Raw genomic sequence first — 21,017 nt, forward strand, 5'->3', positions numbered from 1 at the left:
CATTACGTCTTTTTTTGACTTCACATCAATAACCACACTTAGCATTCAATCTTTTTGCTGCTATTAATAAGTATTCAGCTCTTTTGTGTACAGTTTAGTGATATATTTGGCAAACAAATACATGGTATTTTCGTGTCTCTAATAAGACTCTGTTTTGTTCTCACTGAAACAGTAATTGTCTCTTGGGAATAGTAATAAATTCAATTATGCTCATAATATGTTTCTAACCCAATATTCAGAAAAATGTTATTTCTAGAATATTTGATTCAAAAAGTTTAACATATTCCTGATCTGGATTGTGCATATTAGAATAACATAACCACTATCTGTATTGGAAACATCCTGAAACATATCAGGAGATTTTGTCAAAATGAGATCACTGTTGCTGACAAGGAGATGGTAAGTTTCATATGAAAATAAATTTTTAATTTTGAAGAAAATTACCTCGAATTTTCATAATTCATTAATGCAGCTGGCAAAATGAAAAAATTAGAAAAGAGCAGAAGTCTCTGAAATTCATATATCTGCTCATTTATATTATTAAATGTATTATACCTCCAAATCCCACTCATTTGAATGCACATGATAAAAATAACACCAATAACTGCAGAACACGAACATTATGTTATAGAATTGATCAGTAATTCTCTCATGTTGGAAATTTATAATGATGTGTTTCAACAGAGGAAGCTAAAAGAAGATCACCCTTCACTCTGTATCCATCAAATGAGCAGGAAAGACGTCTCTTAGTAGATAAGAACTTGCATTCAAATATGTATTCCAAACTAGACACAAAACTTTTTTTTTTTTAATTAAATGGTTAGGTCATTACAAAATTCCTCATGCTTTCGATTAATTTTAGGATATACGGACTAATTGAATATCTCCTGCAAATATTTTGTTCTCTATAATTCAAACACAATGCAGAAGTGTCAAAGGAAATTATATTATTTGGTATACAACAGTCCTTATACAGATAGTAAAACGCAGTCTCCTAGTTCTCTTTCCTTTATACTTACTACACTATTTTGGTTTAGGGCCTATTTTTGAAAATACCATGTAGGAATTTGTGCTTTTTATAAATTACTTTATAGAAGCTCTTACAGGTGCATTGCTTGTGACAGCTAAAAAAAATTAGAAATCATTTATCTGGTGAACAGCACTGTTAACAACCACCAAACTCTGAAATCGTCTCCATAAAGAAGCAGACCTTTCTGGGCAATTTTTTTGAATGGGATAATGAAACAGCTTCAAGAACTCCTTCTTCACTTAGTAAAACATTTAAATTATCTTTCTGTAGTGGAATCGCTTAGATTTAAAATTCTTGAAATAAATTTTTTACCATCTCAAAATGTTAATTTCAATGTGTGTGGGGTTTTGTTTTTTGTTTGTTTGTTTGTGTTTTTTTTGATTAGGGTGGTTTTTTTGCTTTTGGTTGGTTGGTTGGTTTTGGGGATTTGGTTTTGGTTGTTTGGTTGTGGTTTTTTTTGGGGGGGGAGGGTTGTTTGGTTTGGGTTTCTTTTGGGTTTTGTTTTGGTTTGCTTTGCTTTTTAATATAAACTTTCAAATCTTCCTTTTGTAAGACATGACACTCAGACACTCTTCAGCTTAATATATGAGACTCAGACTGATTAATTTAGGGAATGTCAATAATTAGCCAGTTCTACACACACACACTGGGTGGAAGCTGCAGTGCCCACAGGATTAGGCTGCAGCTGAACATTACTGCTGAGCATCTTGGAGGCATCTCATACTAAACTTAGGCACTTAAAAGGGACAAATGTGAGAATAAACCATGCTGTGGGTTTAGCCCTGGAGAGCACAATTATGTTTAAGAGGACAATTCTGTTGATTCCTATGGACTACTCAGGAGTTGAAAATTAAGCACCTTCTATTTTTCATGGCAAACAATTATTATGAACAAAAATGTGTTATCTCCACAAGTTTTCACTGGGTTGTGATCCTACTTCTATTAAACATGGCAAAATTTCTTCTGCAGGTCTGCACAAGCAGAACAAAAATAATGAGTTCATCCCTTTGAATTATACTTTTCACATTTATATCAAACATTTTTGACAAATTTTTATGACTCTTAACACATTTTTTAGAATTTGCGTGGCACCCGCACAGATTCCTGCAAAACGTTAAGTGGCAATAATGTTATAGAATTGAATCCTGCTGTTTTCACATAAATTAAGTACAGTGGCTCATCACATGCTGTGAGATCTCCCGTGGTGATTTCTTAATATACTTTAGATCATTTTTCAGAGTTAATCTGTGGGCAGAGTAGAAGATGTTACAATTTCTCCTTTTTCTATAAGGAGGTTCTAAAATCTGTCTGCTGTCCTACTGAAGGAGAAGCAAAACATTCTAAAAATATTATCTTAATAAATCTCTGGCAAGGTTGTGGTGTATTTGCTTCAGCACACAACATAATTTTGTTTCCAGGATCTATTTAGCCTCATAACTTTTGTTTTTACCCTTTTTTTTTACCCCCAAGAAAATGTCATTTACTAAAATAGAAGCTGATCAGGCTCATGTTAAACTCAGTAACAGAATTGCCTTTGAATTAAATAGGAGTGAGATCAGTCTCAGGCTGAACGACAGTGAGGACAATTATGGAAGTGATTATACAAAAAAGGGATTAAAATTAACAGCTAAACAATTAAGTAGGAAATAAACTGAAGAATACACACAAAATTAAAAAGGCCAGATGAAAAAAACAAACAAAGGCTACAGTTTCCAGAGGCAAAGAAATAGATTAGATGTCTAAATCCTCTTGCAGTTCAGTAGAATTTGAGTATCTGTCTGTTTGGGTTTTCTTTAATTCCTGTCCAAAACTAAATAATTTGCAGAAAAGAATTAGGCAAATATGAAGTCTAAAGATGGGGGGAAAAAACCACCCCAAAAACCTGAGTTTTGAAAAATGCCTTAAGAGCATAAAGGACATGAATAAGGAGGACATCTTCAACTACTATCCAAATATCAAGGCCAGATGCTATTTAGTAGTGCACAGTTTAGTCCAAGGGGCTCTTGCCCATAGTACAATGAAAAAATCACAGCTTTGAGGTGGTGCTGCCCAGATGTTTTCCTTTCAGTCAGTTGCCTCAAAAAATGGTTACACAGAGAAAACGCAAAGTGACAAGCGAAGACAAAGCAGAAATAAATAATTAGACAGAAGGTTCATACATCTTCTCCAACTCCCTGCTTTACCATTAGAGGAAAGTCCCTTCTTCCAAAACTGCTCTCAGCCATCTTTCACAGTTTTAGCAAGTTGCCCACCATGCCCCTCACCCTGCAGCGTGCTCCCATTCTTAGGAACCTGTTTCATGACATCTCACAACTGTCTTTCCTGCCAGCTCCTCACTGCAGTCTCAGCCTCTGACCATGAAATAATAGAGTTTTCAATACTCAGGGATGCAAGGAGCGCCACCAATAAAACCGCTGCGTTGGATTTCCAGAGGCCAGATTTCGGACTTTTCAGAAGACTAGCTCAGAGTGTACCCCGGGAAACTACCCTTGAAAACAAAGGGGTCCAGGAGGGATGGACAAGAAGGAAATCTTCAAGAAGGAAGTCTTGAAGCACAAGAGAAGGCTGTCCCAGTCTGCCAAAAGGCAGGCTGACGGGGAAGATGCCTGGTCTGATTGAATAGGGAGATTTTAAAGAAAATTAGGGTAAAAAATTGAGCCTATTGATTATAGAAAAAAAGGGCTGGCTACTCAGGAAGAATTCAGGAATGTAGTTAGGTCTTGCTGAAAGAAAATCAGAGAGATGAAGGCAAAACTCGAACTTGATCTTGACACTTTTGTTAGGGATAACAAAAAGTCTTTCTACAGACACATCAATAGCAAAAGGAGGGACACGGAAAACCTCCATTCTTTATTGGACATGGGTGGGCACATAATTATCAAAGAAAAGGACTAGGTTGAGGTATTTAACACCTTCTTTACCTAAGTCTTCAATAGTAAGACAGGTTGTGCTGAAGACATCTGGCTTCTGGAGCTTATAGACAGGAATAAGAAGCTGAATAGCCCCCCTATAATCAAGGAGGAAACAGTTAGCAACCTTCTGAGCCACTTGGATCCACACAAGTCTGTGGGACCAGATGGGATCCACCCAAGGGTGATGAGGGAGCCAGTGGAAGAGCTCTCCAAGCCACTCTCCATCCTTTACCAACAGTCCTGGTTCTCTGGGGAGGTCTCAGATGATTGGAAGTTGGCGAATGTCACATCAATCCACAATAAGGGCTGGAAGGAGGACCTGGGAAACTACAGGCCTGTCAGCCTGACCTCAGTGCCTGGCAGAGTTATAGAGCAGGTCATCCTGTGTGCAATCACACGGCAGCTACAGGATGGACAAGGGATCAGACCCAGCCAACATGGGTTTAGGAGGAGCAGGTCCTGTCTGACCAACCTGATCTCCTTTTATGATCAGGTGACCCACCTGGTGGATGAGGGGAAGGCTGTGGATGTGTCTATCTGGACTTTAGCAAAGCCTTCGACACTGTCTTCCACAGCACACTCCTGAAAAAGCTGGCAGCCCATGGCTTGGACAGGGGCACGCTCTGCTAGATTAAGAACTGGTTGGAGGGCCGGGCCCAGAGAGCAGTGGTGATGGTGTTACATCCAGCTGTTGGCTGGTCACCAATGTTGAGCCCAGTTCTATTTAATATCAGGGGACTGAGTCCACCATTAGCAAATTTGCAGATGGCACCAAGCTGGGGGGGAGTGTTGATCAGCTGGAAGGCAGGAAGGCTCTGCAGAGGGATCTGGATAGGCTGGAAAGTTGAGCTGATTGCAACAGGATGAGCTTCAACAAGGCCAAGTACCGGGTCCTGCACTTTGGCCACAACAACCCCCTGCAGCGTTACAAGCTGGGCACAGAGTGGCTGGAGAGCAGCCAGGCAGAAAGGGACCTGGGGGTGCTGATCGACAGGAGGCTGAACATGAGCCAGCAGTGTGCCCAGGTGGCTAAGAAGGCCAATGGCATCCTGGCTTTTATTAGGAACAGTGTGGCCAGCAGGAGCAGGGAAGTGATCCTTTCCCTGTACTCAGCACTGGTGAGACCACACCTGGAGTGCTGTGTTCAGCTCTGGGCCCCTCAGTTCAGGAAGGATATTGAGGTGCTGGAGCGGGTCCAGAGAAGATCAACAAGGTAGGTGCAGGGACTTGAACACAAGTCCTATGAGGAGAGGCTGAGGGAGCTGGGGTTGTTTAGCCTGGAGAAGAGGAGGCTCAGGGATGACTTCATCACTCTCTACAACTCCCTGAAAAGAGATTGTAGCCAGGTGGGGGTCAGTCTCTTCTCCCAGGCAGCTATCAGTAAAACAAGAGGGCATGGTCTCAAGCTCTGCCAGGGGAGGTTTAGGCTGGATATTAGGAAGAAATTCTTTACAGAGAGGGTGATCAGGCATTGGAATGGGCTGCCCAGGAGGTGGTGGATTCTCCATCCCTGGAGGTATTTAAGAAGAGACTGGACGTGGCACTTATTGCCATAGTCTAGTAACTGTGGTGGTCATAGATCAAGTGTTGGACTTGATGATCTCAGATGTCCTTTCCAACCCATCTGATTCTATGATTCTAGGATTCTACGATGTCTTTTCCAGGATGTCTCTCCACTGTTATACCACCCTGCAATTCTCACCTTGCACAGGTTCAGGGTTTCCCAAGAGAAGGTGCAATGTGGACCATGGAGTTCCACCGTGCCTAGCTGTTCTCTCAGCATGGCAGACATTTGACTATGAAAAATCAGTAAAAAAGAATAAAACCTGCCTTTCACATTGCTATGAGGCACAGAGTCAAAAGTGTTAGTGACCCATAATTAAGAATAATACTAGTCAAAAACTAGAAAGGGCTTCTGAATATCTGAAAGTACACCTTTGAGAAGATAAGGTCTGTAACATCTACTGTTGCCAAGAACGCACATGTTCTCAAAATGTTTGACTGAGAAAAACACAAATTTTGGATAGTAACACACACATGCTGCAGCAGGCAGCTGGATCTTTCAGTGGTCTGACAAAGCGGTATCTGTATACTCTCTTTCTGTCTCTCTGTCCCATCCCACCCCACTGTTGAGTTTCTTCTTTATGAACAAACTCTGTTTCCAAATGCCTGCATCATGGCTGAGAAGAACCAATGGAAATCTGAGAGCCTGCACACAGCCTGAGATGGATGAGGGCACCATGGAACACCAAAGATGTGCAAAAACCTTAATGTGCTCTGCTTACGTTATCTAAGCTAAAACACTGACCAGGAATCACAGAACATCTGCCTGGCTTTGGCAACTCCTAGAAACTGTGCTAATTAATGAGATAAACAAGATAAAGCATGCTTAATTTTAGTGTCTGTGTAAATTGCAAGACTTAGATCCTCTTTTATGTAACACCTTTGCAGAACTCTGTAGTGTAAAGGAGATTGGAAGACAATTTCTATCTCCAGAATAGATATCTCCTAGAACAGTGTGAATCCTATATTGAATTATTCTAAACAGATCATTTGCCCCTTCCCTATCACTGCAATCCCTCAGTGCAGCACACTCTCTGGGAGATAGCATTGCTACACATCAGAACTACTGAGGAGAAGCAGAGCTGTTCAGTCTACTACTACCTAACACACCAGACCTTTCTTTGTGGAGACTATGGGCATTTTACTCCAACGTGGAGTACTGAATCTTCAGCCCCAACCTAATAATTAGGTGTACCTATTTGAGGAAGATGCATAACAGAGAAGACTATGGTCCTCCTCAGGACTATAGTAGTCTGTCATCCCACAGCAGTTCCAACTTGCAAAGACATTACTTATCTTAAATGTAAAACATGAAATTCTCAGTGGAATGTATTACAGAAGTCTAAATGTTATGATCATATCTAATATTCTCTCTATTTTAAGTATCTCTATTTAGCATGTCAGCTTAAACTCTATTCATAGGATATGTCTCTGGCATTGCTAATTTCGAGTCTCTCTCTACCATATAATGAATGCTTTCAATTATATTTCCACTTGCTTGCATTTTTCCAGTTGGCATCACATCTTGTTTCACACCCTTACTTCTAACTTCTTTTTTCTTGCTATGGTACCATGGTAATTCTGAGATTAAAAACAAAGATAAGACATTCTCATTCTCCCTCTCATATCTGAAGCACTTTGCACTGTAGCATACATGCATTTAATGAAATACTGTATTGCTTTTCCTTGTTCTGTACAACCAGTAAAATCGCTATTAAGTAAGACATGATCTAATGATTCAATAATACACTGACCACTTTCTCAGAACTCACTGTTCTGGATTATTTTAATTACATTTAATAGAAGTTTTAAAATATGATACCTAATCTCTAATTCTGACTTGGAACTAAATAATGCTACATTTGTTATTATGAATTCTTACTATAAGTACAATTATTATGCATTTAAATATACTTCATTTCTTTTCCATAGAAAATGGGCATACCAAGATAAAAACGAGTATGTTTGGGAACCAATTACCCACTCTAGCACAGAGTCAACATTATATAATTCCAAAGACTAATATAATACCCCTATTAAGAAAATTATTTGACCATATGTTTAAACTGCTTGCTGACTCTCAGACACATTTAACACTTGTTTCTGTTTCATCATAATGACTTATATACCATATCTTCCTACAACAAATGCCATACAGAGTGGAAAATAGTACTACAGCTTATCAAATAAATTCTTTCAAACTTCCAGATGTAATTTTGGATCATATTTCAATGTCCTTGGAATATTACAGCATTAAGCATATGCCATATGCAGATTTAGATTGTAGAAAAGTAAAAAATACCAGACATTTCAAAGCATTTCACTCTCCAAACAGTGCTATGAACACTGTGCCACAGAGGAAACACACCCAGTAGAGCTGAATGTCATACCTACAATTTGTAAAACATTTTTCCTGCGTTTGTGAGTATAGAATCATAGACTCATAGAATGGCCTGGGTTGTAAGATACCTTAAAGATCACTTAGTTCCAGTTCCTCACCTTAGTAAACACAGTAGCTTTAAGGACCTCCTATAATTGTTGTCAAAAATTATCAGAAACTTAAACAGAGACCATATATAACATATTTAATTAGGTACTCTTGCTCTTGTGTATATACTGCTACCCTGGTGAAATCTAACCACTTTTGAAATACAGAAGACAAAGAGGGTTATTACTTGGCTTAGAGAGGGGATAACACTAATGACAGCTTTATAGCTTTGCATATGCTTATAAAAGTTGAATAAAAATTTGTACTTCCCTACCAAAAAAGTATCTCCCTTCATTGACACGGCTCTTCTCTGTGACTGAGGTGTATTTGTTACACCCACATGATTTGGCTCAATGGATTTTTATGATCACTCTACATTGTAACTAGTTCTTTCAAAGACTAAGCCACAGTCTTACATAAAATGGGAATTTTAAATTAATCTCTCATATGGCTACAATGGGTAATCAAAATCATACACTTCCAGGGAGATGGATGATGAAGAGAGATTTGTACTGGCCTGATCCTATAAGCACTGGTATCTGTAAGCCGCCCTTATGAAACCACCAAGCATATTGCCCATATGGAAATCTGGATGTTTATGACATGGAGCCAAATTATGTGCTATACCTGGCACTTTGTGGATGTTTTGAGGAGAGGAGTAGAGAGAGAAGAGTTACTGAACAGAAAGGAATGTTTGTCTTTCATTGTCTTCTCAGCACTGATTCTGAGTTTTATATATATAAGAAAAGTGCATTGCCATAGGCAGTGATAGATGTAAAGATGATTATCATTATCTATGCTATACCTATTATCATTATCTAAGCTTCTAGGAGAAGCATAAGCTATCCTATTAAAAAATTATAACTGGAGGCAAATATTTTATAAGAATTGTTTTAATGACCAGGAAGTTAGAAAAAAAAAATCCTGATTGGTAGCTTCAGAAGAGTTTGTTGCATCTATGAGTGTAGTACTAATTGTTGAGAGAGGTAGGATTCATAAGGTATATCAGTGGCCATGCACAGGAAAATACAATCAGAAATGCTTCCATACTGGACTGGAAATGCGGAAAACCAAGATTGTGAAGAAATCTCACAGACACAGCACTTAACTACATAAAAGAAATAAATTCAAAAACTCTGTTTAAGGCAAGTGGTAATACTTCTTAATCAAAGTTTGGCTTTAGGACGCAGCATTCTCCCTCAACCCTTTCTCTTATTGGTCATTTTTGTCAAGTAGCTATATTAATCAAGTGCCAGTCCAGATCTATCCCTCTGTGGAAGACAAAGACTTAACATAATGTGACAGATACAAATCAGAATAAAAGGAAGAAATATGTAAGAAAAGACAGAACAAGGCAGCCCACAGTTAATTTTCTTTTTTGCATTTAGAATATGAGGGCAGTGGTTACATTTTGAGAGGCAAATTAGAGAAAAATCAGATAGAAGAAATGTTCTAACTCTCTTCCCTAGAGCAGTTCAATGTTGATCAGTACCTTTGGTTCCCACATTCAGCAGTGCATGGCTGTTTCCAGAGCAGGGCTGTAGCCCAATCATACGATGGCCTGCAGCCTGGCAATGAACTCAGGAGCTCTGAATACAAGCCCCTCGAGGCTGAGAAGATATCAGAACTTAGAAATTGCATCCCCTGCCACTAGATTCTTCTGCAGTGGAGGGTAAGAAGAGACTTGGCTTCCTAATGGCAACTCTGCTCCACTAGAAGTTGTTTCCCAAAAAATGGCATAACTGATGGATAAAAAACAGATGATGGCATCTTCCACTTCCTATTGGTCCCTATGTATTCACAGTGTTATATACTGGGTTGGGAAAAGTGAACAGGATCATCAAGTCTTTGAGGCACCTGTTTCTACTAGCTCTATAGAGAATTAGTGCTTTACTGTAGAAAGACTGGATATTCTTTCCTTCTCCTTTCTGTTGCTGCTAATATTTGAGTGTCTAAAATACAGCTGAGTCCATGCCCAGCTAAGGAATGTAGGATTTTCCACAGACAATCCTGTATGTTCACCTATACTGTATCTTCTAGTCTATCTTGGCATGTGCTCAAGAATCTCCAGTGTTTTGAAATGGTATAACTGAACAAGTTACATGGTATTTCATTTTTTTAATGGAGGGTTTCAGCTGACATATTGGCATGTCTCTGCATCAACTAGCTTTATGCATCCAACTTTCATGCTTTGAATTATCCTGTCTCCAGTCATGACACCTGAAATTCAGACTCCTAAAAAAAAAAGTGCAGTGAACTGAAACTTTCTAGGGACTTGAAGAAGGATCAAAACTGTAGTGAAGATAACTCCTAAGTAAGTCTAATATTCTCAGGCAACAGGTCTAAGCACAGTCTTCAAATTTTTTGAGGAGAAAATATTGAATTAAATGCTCTTTGTACTGCTTCTGGAGGGAATATCCTTGCAGTGAAGTTCTTTCCCTTTTCCTTTCTTTGAAATGGCCTCTGTAAGCCTGGCTGCATATTACAATGAGCAATTAAGACATTTTAAGTTTTTAAGTGGACATAATTTAATTCGGTTTCAGAGCTGCTCATTCGGATTTAACTAGACTATATTCTGTATGGATCTAAGCTTGTGTGAGTTTATAGTGTAGCCTGGAAGTAGTAGCAGAAGTCTTTGGAGATTCAGGCAAAAAGATTGACTAAAAAGATCTAGACAAACAGCAGTCATGAAGTGTAAAATAATATGGAATATACAAAGACAAAGACAACATAGTAGTTTTATAGGTACTCCAAGTTGTCATGTTATGAACACAGCCTTTAGTAAATAGTCTTCATATGTATGATTTCAAAACAAGAAAGTACATCTACCCTTTCACTCTGAGGTCAAATACCAATGTACCTGAAGTTTTCAGTACTAATACTAATGCTAACACTAACACTAACACTAACACTAATACTAATACTAACACTAACAACATCATCAACAACAAACAATTGTGCATGTTTCAGGATTTGGTCTCAGATAATTCCCCAGGAAAGAAGAAAGAGAATCAGTGATTAAATGGACTATGATATCCAACTACTGAAATTTTCTGTTTGCATTTCTCACACAGCTTTCTGGAAGACTACCTTCAAGTAGAATATATGGAATTACTTACTGTGCAAAGTGTCTCAAATGTCTTTTCGGAGACAAAGGATCCATCAAGACCAAAAAGAAAAATAGATGCATAAGAAAGCATCCCTCCAAGGATAATAAGGTTGTTCATGTAGGGACTGGACATCTTTATTAGTCTATGGACAAAAGGTGATAGTGCATTAAGAGGAAAAGATTACTGCTAGGCTATTAGAGCAATAAAGAAGAGCTTTTTGTAACCAGGCAAACAGATAAACCTTCTTCTAGAACTCCATGAAATCTATTGGCATGCACAGTATTTCTGTTTTATAAAGTCTAGCATTGTCTAGAATTGTTTTAGTTTTTTTAATGTTTAGTAAGAAGACCTCCTCTTTTACTGATGAATTAATTAGCAAGGGTTAATGTTATTAGAAGACAGCCAACATAAATTAAAAAATTACACTTTTCAGACAGTATAAAAGAACTTGTCTGTTTCATATATTACACAGTAATTTCAATTAAATAGTTCTAAATTATCATCTTTCCACAGTTTTAAATTTTCTTTACATATATACATGTAGATAGATATACATACGTGATGGGTTCTGCAAACATTGCATTTAAACATGAAAGAATTAGTGATAGAAGTAATATGAATGTCTTACTTCTGATTTCTGTTTTTGATGTTAAAGAACAAGAAAGCACTGGCCATTATCATTCCTAGGATGGTGAGGGCAGAGAGGATGCTGTAGAGAGGCAGGGAGATTTTGCGCAGCTCTTCTTGTATAATTGTTTTGTCCTTTGGAGGCTCAAGTCCTAGAATTATGTGAAGAAATAAAAGGCTAAAGCTCAACCAGTTGCAGAATTTCTGAAAAAAACTTTGCCTTATATATGATTTAGTACATTTAGCAACTTTGAACTACACCAGTAGTTGATAAAAACATTTGTGTGCACATATAAATTTGAATTTGCCCTGTCATTGAAATAAAAACCGAGTATACAATTTCCAAACATTGTGATTTTCTGTTCAGAATTCTGTTCACGAAACTCTGTTTCCTTTCTCTTTCTTCAGTGTCATGGCTTTTTGATTAAAAATAGTAAAACAATTCTTTAAGAGTATGCATTCTTACAAAACACATACATCTATTAATGTCACTCCTATACCTCTTTCCAGTCTTCTCTCCTACCTTGGAATCTGATGACACTGTTGTTTATTTCCAGTGTGTCAGCTACAGCATTGTATTCTCCCACCTTTACTTCCTTTCGCTCTGCAGAGAAACAAACAAGAGTGATTTTTTATGGCAGTTCACATGTTCTCAATTATTCAACTGATTTTTTCTTCTTTTTTGACAGTATGTCAAAAGAAAACGAAATATGAAAGAATAAGACATGAATTATTAAATCAGAATGCCAGACAGCTAACATCATTAAAAGGAATATTTCTGATTCTTGAAAGAAATGCAAAGTATTTTTAAGACCTCATTTACATAATCAGGAAACTGTTATTGGGCACAGACATCTCCAGCTTAAAGATCACACAATTTCTTACTGGTTCACACTATGCAGGACATTTTTGCTGAGAGAACAGGCATGGCTAAATCACACATTCCCCTCCCATTTTAACAACTAGGTCATCTTGCTTAGTCAAGTATTTCCCAGAAGATTCATAGCAGCAGTCTCCAGCCAGTGTGGAGTAGACTAGCTAGTTATCAGTCTGGGAATCATATCTCTTACTCTGACTGGGAATTAGCAACTCATTAGTACCCTGACTGCAAAACTTACTATATTATATAATTAAAGTAAACATGCACTTGAGATAAAATTTTACAGTTAGTCTCATCTGCTATTTTGGGACTATCATCACATACATGGCTTTCTTGCACCTGATATCTTGGAGTTTTGATGTTTTGGATTTTTTTTTTAAATACTATCTCAGAATAGATTACTATGGCTGAGACGAAAGCCTTCTGCCAACAAAGAACTGAGCTAATCTTAAAGGAATATTAGAATTTTTTTCTTCTACATATTTTATTACAGAATTTTATAGCCCACTTTAAGTAACTCCAGACAAATTGACACACTACCACTAAATAATTGGCTCATGTTTCACAAAGTTAATACAGAAGATTTTCAATGGCATATCAGGTAGTTACACGTTCTTGTTGGATAAAACAAAAAGAATCATCCTACAACAGATATTAGTTAAGTAAAACAAACTTACCAAAATGCACAGCAGTATTATTATTGCCAGAATGACTGAATTCACTTACACTGAGAATTTCCAGATAAGACAATGATTAGGTTCAGTTCCTTTCACTATATGTCATAATTTCCATTTCCACCACATTTTTGAACTGTATTTAATGTACACCTCATAAAGACAGTTTCTACTAAGAGATGTTTAAGGATGAGGGAAAGCACTTGCGATGCATAAGAGATAGGTCTTAGTTTGTTTTGAAAAAACATCCCTGCATAAGGTGTTGCCTGCATGACTCCCTCTCCTTGAAGAGCTTATAAAAAATCTTTATAGCTCCTCCTACTTCTCCACTTCCTTAAAACCTTCCTCTGACAGCAGTCTTATCCCACTCTTTGTCAACTGCCCCTTTTGCTTAACCATCCTAATTCAGTGGGAGTGATTAGATGCTTAGCATATTAGAAAATCTTGCTACGTACTCAGCTCTTAGCAGCTTATCTCAGGAACCAATATTATTAAACCTTCTCCTACAACAGAATAATTTAGTTCCCTGCACATTGTTCCTCATCCATGCATTGCAGCTCAACAAGACTGCTGGCAGCTATGGGGAAAATTTATCTGCCATGTCTCAGAAGAGTTTTGGAAAATGCCTAAGTAGTCGCCAATAGGTAAAACTAAGCATGGTCCATACACACATGAAATGTTTAAAAATCCTTAGGAAGAGAATGACTCTGAAATTTGGAAAAATTTTAATCTCAAGTTTCAAATCAATCTCCTAGACCAGAACCAGAAATCATGGCACTGCACAACTAATCACACTTCCAAAGACACATGTAACCTATGTGAAATCCCGCCATTGACAAGCTGTTGGCAACTCATTGATAGGCTCAGTCCAGAGACACGATGAATGGTGCTCAGAAGCATTACACTACGGTGCCCAGAGGCTTCCCTTTCCCCAGTTTAACTTCTGCTCACATTCCCTTTTAAGAAGTGAATGCTTTTCTGTAACACTTTACGCTGTCAGTCTCATGTAGCAATCATTTGTCACTGTGGGGTCTTAGGTGTTCTTTCTCATTGCCACTACTGCCTTCTGTGAAGGCTCCTGAGGAGCTCATGTGCTGCACTGAGCGCCAGCAATCCTGTGACCGAGAGTGTTCAGAGAGCAAGACACAGGAAAGACGATGGTCCAAACACAAGCAGTGAAAATCCTAAGCTGGAGACTGCAAACTGACGCCAAGTCTGAGAACACTTCCCGCATTTCAGTAAATCCTGCGCAAACTGCCTGCTCTAACCTGCCCTACCTGTCTCACTCATTTTGAAAGCTGTTTCACAAAATAATGATCCGTCACAAAAGCTGGAAATGCTGTTTCAAATGCCTTTGCTATGCTAAATGAAACTAAGCATGATGGAATCTAATTTTCTTCAGAATAAATACAGAAACATTTCATGTTGTGGTCCATGTAGAAAGTCTTAGCAAATTAATGTAACCTTAACTTTCATAATATATCCTTGTCAGACAGCACTGAGAAGCTTTTCAGTTATCTTTCTCACATATCAGCAGTAACCAACACAAGCTGAAAGTTTCCAATTAAAAAAAAATAAATCACAATAGAAGCTTATAAATAATGAATGAGCAAAGCCTTTTCCATGAATTTCATCCATTTGCAGGCAACCATTTCTCTTTGTTTAAAGACAAAAATGCTGAGATTAAGAATTACAGTTCAAATAAGGAAGAAAATGTCAGGTCAGATAAAAGATTATTCTTCAGCAGAAGCTGCCAGAAAAGAGAGAATCAAGGAAGAAAAATATGTTACCTTTGCAAGGATTTGAATTACCACAGTTTTTATGTTTGTAATTGGAGTTTAAAATCTGTTTTGCCCTAAGAAATATTACCTTCATCTTTAACTCCTTCGTAACTATTTCCTTTATTTGAAATTATTGTCTAGTGTTTTATTTATGAAATCCCATATTCCACGGTTTTGGAAACATACATACAGAGCACACAGGAAATCCTAAGTTATGCAAGTAGTATATATAGCAAGTGATAATTACTCCTCATAGCCAGTTCTCTGGCTATGAATCTTTCATTCATTCATAAAGCAAAACAGACAGAAAGGTCAAACCTGACAAAGGCCAAACAGGGTATCCTTAGAGTCAGGATAAAAGTTAAGTAGTCTTAATGGCCAGTCTCTTCGCGAACGAAGAACCGGGGAAGGTCTTTCCACCTTCCAGCCTGCGCATTGGATTTTTTTAGGTGAGACACAGTGTGCGCGGAACTGAGCCCACCCTTTAATCCTGAGGTTCATCTGCCGGGGCCAAGCACGCTTGGACAGTGGCAGCGAGGTCCTCAGGATGTAGATGGATTGCCTTATGGGCTAACGAGCTCCATCTTAACCCTGAGCTTATTTCACTACGTTAGTAATGGTATTTAGCCAACCAGATACAGCAAGCAAGTAGGCAAGTTGCAAATAAAATATCATTAAGTAACCTAAGCTCATAAAAAACCTAGTAATTTTGTAGCCTGAGTAGATTCTTCTATAAAAATTTCAAAAATCTGCATTTTTAAGAACATATAAAAATTATTTTTACAGATTCTTTTTAAGCTTTGTTTCCACTTTCTTGATTATGCATCTGTCTCCTACTTTGTTTGTGAGACTTATGTATAGATTTGCATAGAAACTTAGTAACATAGTTCAGGTAGATTTATTACCTAAATATCTTAGGTATTTATTACCTAAATATCTTAGGTATTTATATATTAGGCATCAAAGAGCTACATAATGAAATCAAATATAAAGGCTTTGAGTTTAAAACAATTATTTCTTAAAATGAGAATTGTTAACACCATCATTATAGTTTTCATTCAAGAAACTGAGAAATCCCTGAGATTAGCTCAGTTGGTTAAAACTCGGTGCTGATAACACCTAGGTCATGAGTTCTATTCCCTGTATGGGCCATTCCCTTGAGACTTGGACTCAGTGATCCTTGTGGCTCCCTTCCAACTTGGAATATTCTGTGATTCTGTATAAACAAATACACAGTAATGAAGGCAGGGGCTCAGTTCCGCGCACACTGTGTCTCACCTAAAAAATCCAATGTGCAGGCTGGAAGGTGTAAAGACCTTCCCTGAATCTTTGTTCGCGAAGACTGGCCAACAATGAAGGCAGATCATCCATGAAGCATAATGACGGTTGCGATGAAGTAAGTGTACAGAGCAAACGCTAATTCTTCCAAATAGAAGTTCCTGTTTCTTAGGATGCTTAACAAAATCCTTGATAGTTTTAAATGAGGTTGTATATGAGGTCAGACTTTTTTTTAATTTTAACATAAATTATTGACTGATATCAAATTGTATAACCACTGAAACATATGTCAGTACTTTGGATGAACTCTAACTCCATTAAAAAAGTTAACAGACAAAAATTTATATACAAATGGGTACGGTATGATTGTATTTTAGGATACATGCATGTGCAATAACTGCAACATCTCAGTCCAGATAAGGTTTCTCCTATTCCATTGCTCATTGTCTTTTATGATTTAACTTTTCAGAGAGTTTATCTGCCAAAGTAAATTATTCTTTGAAGTCATATAGTGTAATTATACATGTGTTTTTTAATATTTATCTAAATGTAGCATGCTCTACTAATAAAAATTTATATTTATTTTGACTTATCACTTGGAATCACCTCTTCCTAGCAGAGGCCAAACCCAGTGTGCTTTTCTCGACTCAGAATTTAGAGTGGAGAATAACACTGTACATGTAAAACTACAGGCAGCCATCCTGAGAAGACGTTTTCTCAATTATGAAATAATAATTTCATTCCTTGTATGCCTTTAAGTACCTCATGCGTTCTACTCGCTTACACTAGTCCATTTTCTGCAGTGGGTGTGCTAGGGAATCAGCCTGTGCAGACACACAGGCTTGGGCTGACTTCCCGGGAGAACTCCCAAGAGCTTCCTGGGTTGGAAAGGCCATCCAGGCAGTGACAGGTTTGGATGTGGATGCCACTGATCTGCAGAGAAGCCCTCCTGGCAGCATCCCAGGGCCCAGCAGCAGCTCCATCTGTCAGAGTCTCTCTGGGAGAGGGACAGTTGAAGGCAGGACCATGCAGGGGGTGGAGGTGCCAGTGACGGAGGCTGAGGCCACGTTCTGTTGTCCTTTGAGCTTTATTTCAGAGTATGAAAGATCAGAGGCTACGAGGCACAATTCAAGATATACCATGCTACTGCACTCATTCAAAGGTAAAGGGATAGCAAACCACAGGACAGCAGCATACCCATTTTGACAATCTATGATGCTTCCAAAAAAACCCAAGATGACAGAGCAGCCATGTATCCAGATATTTTGTTCAAGGGGAATAAATGCAATTATTGTCTCTCTGGTGTCCTGGAAACTCAGTATGAGTAGGCAGAGCGTGCATTTTCAGGAGAGTTTGGCAAAAGAAAGATTTGAATAATTATTAAGCTACCAGATAATTTTTTTTTAGTTAACTCAAAAGTTACTCATGAACTTAAGTCAAATTCACCAAGCAGTGTCATTTAGGGAAGAAAAAAATAGGAACAGCACTGTTGTCAATCTTTTCTGACTCACCAGAGTAAAATGGATACGCCACTGAAAAATGCAAGACACCCAAGACAGTGACCTAATCCCAGTTTCCATCTGCTAGCTCAGTATTTAAGCTTTCCATACAAACATGATAGGAGATGTGACAGGGTATATATATAGATATGATATATATATAATATCCTGACAGGAAAGACAAGGTCCCTAGGGACCTGGATGACTCTGACTCCAGCCCAGTTGAACATTCTGGTTGAATCAGATAGAAGACCAAGGTGATCTTTTCCTCCTCTGGTATGTTTAATATTCTAGCATTTAATTTGATTTTCTTGTGCATGGTTAAAAGAAATGATACACTATACTTACCTAAACACCTTACTTATGTAACTGAAATTATAAATTCACTTCATTGTGCAATACCAACTATTTTTTTGCAGTAGACAAAACAAATTTAAAACCCCACATGAGATACCCAGAAAAACTTGCATGGTTACCTTTTCCCAGAGAGGCTTTTCTTGTCCATGTGGTGATTTCTTGTCAGTGTGGTGACGCACAGCACAAGAACTGACAGTAGCCCTGGTATGTGGACAGCTTCAGCTGACCTGCACATGGCTGCCAAGTCTGCCACCGTGTTTTCGGTGGCTGCTCAAATGTACAGAAAGAACTGCACAATGCAGTTCTCCTTTTGAGGGCTCTTGGCCCTTCCTAATTCATATGATAGCCGAATTTAAGTGCATAACATGACAGAAATAAAAATGTCTCCCAGCACAGAAGATGTTTGCTTGACTAGTGGATCACGCCAGCAATTGTGCCTCCCAACAAGATTGTTTTCCCTCCACTTAGCAAGGCATGCCTGCTTTCACAGGTGATCTCACACCACACAGGGACAACACAAAGGCCCCATTATAGCACATTTGGATGCATACACATGATTTTATGATTAGGGCCTTCCCTTACCTTCTGTCAGGGCTGTGTTTTCCCTCCCCTGGGAGGAGAAGGTTCACCACACCGCTGAGCAGCCTCCCTGCAGGCTGTGCCTTCTCTGTTTCAGTTGAGAGGTCTGAAAAGGAAATGCTCTGGCTTCTTCCTTACATACTACATCCTTAAACTTTTTCAGAGTTAAGGGGGCATTATTTAAAGGTTGGAGTTTCACAGTTACCATGTTGAGATGGGAGGGGAGCAGCAGCTGCTGTGCATATTATGTGTGTTAGATATGAACTACTCATTATGTCCTCAAATAACCACTCTTGCCATTACACCAGGTGGCCTGTGAAAACACTGTAGCACATGAAGAGCTTTGAATATCTTTATTACTCAGGGTCAAAGCAAAAGACAGAATTCCTGCTGCCTTCATCCTAAGATACTAAATAAGGGATCTGAGGTAATTTTGAACACAGTCATACAACGCTGCAAACTCTATGCTCTTTTCTGTTTTGTCATCTGTACAGTAACTGCCAGGGTTTTTTTCTTGTACAAGAAATCCTATTTTGAATCTCCTAGTCTTGTTGATTCCAGATACTTTATTCTGGAAGAGTAGGGAAATCATTCAGGAAAAGATTTAGAGCAACAAAAAGCCCACTTGTGTAATAAGCTGCAACTGCAAGCACACCCTCACTGAGATATAGGGGAGACTCCAAAGGCACCCAGGCAGTGATACTCCCCTAGATCGCTCTCTCAGTTTCCTCTGCTGAGATGAACAGGAGGGTTGTCACTCAAAGTGCCATCGAAAGCCACAGACTTTGAGACTTCCCAACTTCTAGCCCCTGACAATCAGCTCCCTATCCAGAAGTCACATGGGATCGCAGATTGGATTTCCCTGTCCTCAGGGAGGTACTCTGTTCTCCCATAAGGGAGGGACTGTCACTGCTATATTTAGGGACGGCGCACTAGGGAGCGATAAAACAAGAAACATTATGCAATGCCAGGATGCCCATCTAACTCAAGAGTTACACGATTCATAGAGTGAGAGAAGTGTGTGCATGAATGCTGCTACTTTGAATGTTTCTAGAATCACAGAAAGGGACCTTAAAGATCATCTAGTTCCAACCCCCCTGCCATGGGCAGAGATGCATTTTACAAGCAGCAGTGGCTTCTCAAAGCCTTTGGCACTGGCTGAGGGGTGCAGGCGGTGAGGCTGTGCATCCCCATGCCCTCAGGCAGCTGTGAAAGCTCAGCAGTTAGAAAAAATGACCATGCCCTTCTCAGTTCTCACAGCCTTTAAGAGACAGATCCAGGAGATGGATCACCTCATGAGAGGTGCTGTCTACAAAAGGAGTGGGTTTTCAAGCACCAACATTTGAAATGTTTTGTGTGCCAGCCCAGACAACAGACTCCTACAATGATATTTCTCACTCTATAAATTTCCATTTGATGGTTTTATTGAAAATGTAAGCAGTTTTGAAACGTAAGATGATAGTCAATTCAGAAGTTATCCATCCTGATACAGGTTTTTCATGTAGATAAAGTAGTTTGGCTTCCTTCAGGTACTACCAGTACATTTTAGTAGGATGAATTGTAGTCTTGAGTTTCAAAATTTATGACCACTACTATTTCTTTTTTTTCCCTTTTAAAATCTAATGGTGTTAAAACTTACTGGGAAAAAAAATATTTTCAAAAGAAAGCTCATTCAGAAAACTATATTGGTTTAATGAGTTTTTTTTTTTTAATCTGAAAGCTGACCTTGTATTCAAGAGATAAGAAACACACTTCAACCGAAACTTTATAAAAACCTCAGTTCCAGAGAAATAATTCCATTTTCCTGCTAATTCAGTAAACTTCCACTTGCTTTAACCTGTTTTGAGTAATCTCTTTGTACTAATCCACTGGGAAAACCAGAAAGGAGGAAAAAGATCCAACAGAGATTTCCTCTTAGTACTAATTAGGAACAATGTGTTTTACTATAAGCAAAAAAAGGTGGTGTAGAAAACTGATTAAGATACAAAGAAGAGTTTTGAGGTAGAAGTCACTGATGTTATCCATAATGATTGCTTCAAAAATTTCCTAAAATATGGTAGATATCATTGTTGTGCCATTTCATTTTAAATTCTGATTTCTATTTCCTTTATAGCTACAGGAAACAGACTAGCATTAAGAGAAAGAGACTTCCATGGAAAGCTACAGCCATTAAATTATAATTACTCTAAATAATAAAAGATTTAATAATTGATATAGAGCAATTATATAATACACCTGA

General features: G+C 38.3%; 1 protein-coding gene across 1 annotated transcript in view; it reads right to left on the minus strand.

Moving 5' to 3' along the window:
- Positions 1–21,017, minus strand: part of GABBR2 (gamma-aminobutyric acid type B receptor subunit 2) — a 467,186-nt gene that overhangs the window by 148,016 nt on the left and 298,153 nt on the right. The window contains exons 9-11 of the mRNA XM_027886882.1: positions 12,254–12,334; positions 11,732–11,882; positions 11,113–11,245 (exon numbers count right to left, since the gene is read on the minus strand). Coding sequence (XP_027742683.1) covers positions 11,113–11,245; positions 11,732–11,882; positions 12,254–12,334 — 365 coding nt within the window. The remainder of the gene's footprint in view (positions 1–11,112; positions 11,246–11,731; positions 11,883–12,253; positions 12,335–21,017) is intronic.

Source organism: Empidonax traillii, unplaced genomic scaffold (genome assembly GCF_003031625.1).
Source record: "Empidonax traillii isolate 1590-97213 ecotype Southwest subspecies unplaced genomic scaffold, ASM303162v1 scaffold196:size3368384, whole genome shotgun sequence".
NCBI lineage: Eukaryota > Metazoa > Chordata > Aves > Passeriformes > Tyrannidae > Empidonax > Empidonax traillii.